At 45.7% G+C, this 1,214-nt stretch overlaps 1 protein-coding gene across 1 annotated transcript in view; it reads right to left on the bottom strand.

The window, feature by feature from the left end:
• LOC111872194 (acidic mammalian chitinase) overlaps positions 1-1,214 on the bottom strand; it is a 24,065-nt gene that overhangs the window by 6,238 nt on the left and 16,613 nt on the right. The window contains exon 5 of the mRNA XM_033754583.1: positions 2-100. Within this exon, the coding sequence (XP_033610474.1) occupies positions 2-100 (99 nt within the window). The remainder of the gene's footprint in view (position 1; positions 101-1,214) is intronic.

The following is a 1,214-nucleotide window of genomic DNA, read 5'->3' as shown; positions in this document are numbered from 1 at the left end:
GATACTCCCAGTCCAAATCAAATCCATCAAATCCATACTGCTTCACGAAGTTGACAATGTTGTCCACAAATTTGGCTCTTAAGCCGTCATTATTCACCACCTGAAAAAAAAAAATAACCATCTTACTTACAAAGTCTAGTTTCTTTCAGTCCACTTCCACTTACTTACTTACTCATGGAGCTGAGCCCTTCCGGAGGAGCCGCCAATTCTGCGGCTACTCAAGAATTTCCCAGCATTTTATGGAACCCGAAGGTTCATTACCGTGTTCACAAGAGCCCTCCACTGGTCCCTATCCTGAGCCAGATGTATCGAATCCAATCCATCCCATCCTATCTTTCTAAGATCCATTCTAATATTGTCCACCCACCTACACCTAGGTCTTCCCTCTGGTCTATTTCCTTCTGGCTTTTCCACCAATATCCTATACGCATTCCTCGTCTCCCCCATTCGTGCTACATGACCTACCCACCTCATCCTCCTTCACTTGATCAGTCCACTTCCACACTTCATTAAATATAGGCTTTTTGTTTCATGGTTCCTTTGTACTTATTGTCACGTGTATGAGTGACTATAGACCGGGTCTGGATTGATAATTGGTTACATTGAAGACTTACAGATCGTAACTCAAAGTAATTATAGGCCTTTTGCTAATTCACACACTCTACAGTTCACTATATCACTTACTAATTTTTCTGTCTGCTGTGCCTTCACCTGTTGTAGCGGCTTCCTACGCCGCAGGTTCCTCAGCTTCCGTGTTCACGACCTTACTGGCCGGAGACTGTCTCACAACTAACTAAATTCTATAATTGTCCTGCTTACAACACCTCGGCACAGACGGCTTAGAAAACACCGCTTCCAACAATTTTTATATTGTTGTGTCATTCAGCCGTTACACGGACCGCGTACAGGACACCGCCTCGCAGTTGGTTCATCGGTGCGTATTAGGAATCTGTTGCCTAGTAAGAGGCGTTGCTTACAGAGTCTAAGTGCTGCAGCATGTATCCATATATTCCTCCCTAATAAAATTTCAGGGCCGGTCACGGTAACCGAGCGGTCTAAGGCATGTACTGTCTTCGCTCGCTTGGAAACCGGGATCGTGGGTTCGAATCCCACATAGGGCATGGATGTTTAGTTTATGTGTGTGCGTTTCTCTGTGTTTGTGTGCAGGTAGAGGCCTTGCGACGAGCTGATCACCCGCCCAAGGAGTCCTACCG

Source organism: Cryptotermes secundus, unplaced genomic scaffold, assembly GCF_002891405.2.
Source record: "Cryptotermes secundus unplaced genomic scaffold, Csec_1.0 scaffold593, whole genome shotgun sequence".
Taxonomy (NCBI): domain Eukaryota; kingdom Metazoa; phylum Arthropoda; class Insecta; order Blattodea; family Kalotermitidae; genus Cryptotermes; species Cryptotermes secundus.
Note: the sequence above shows the minus strand (reverse complement) of the source record. Positions and strands in the feature narration are given on the sequence as shown.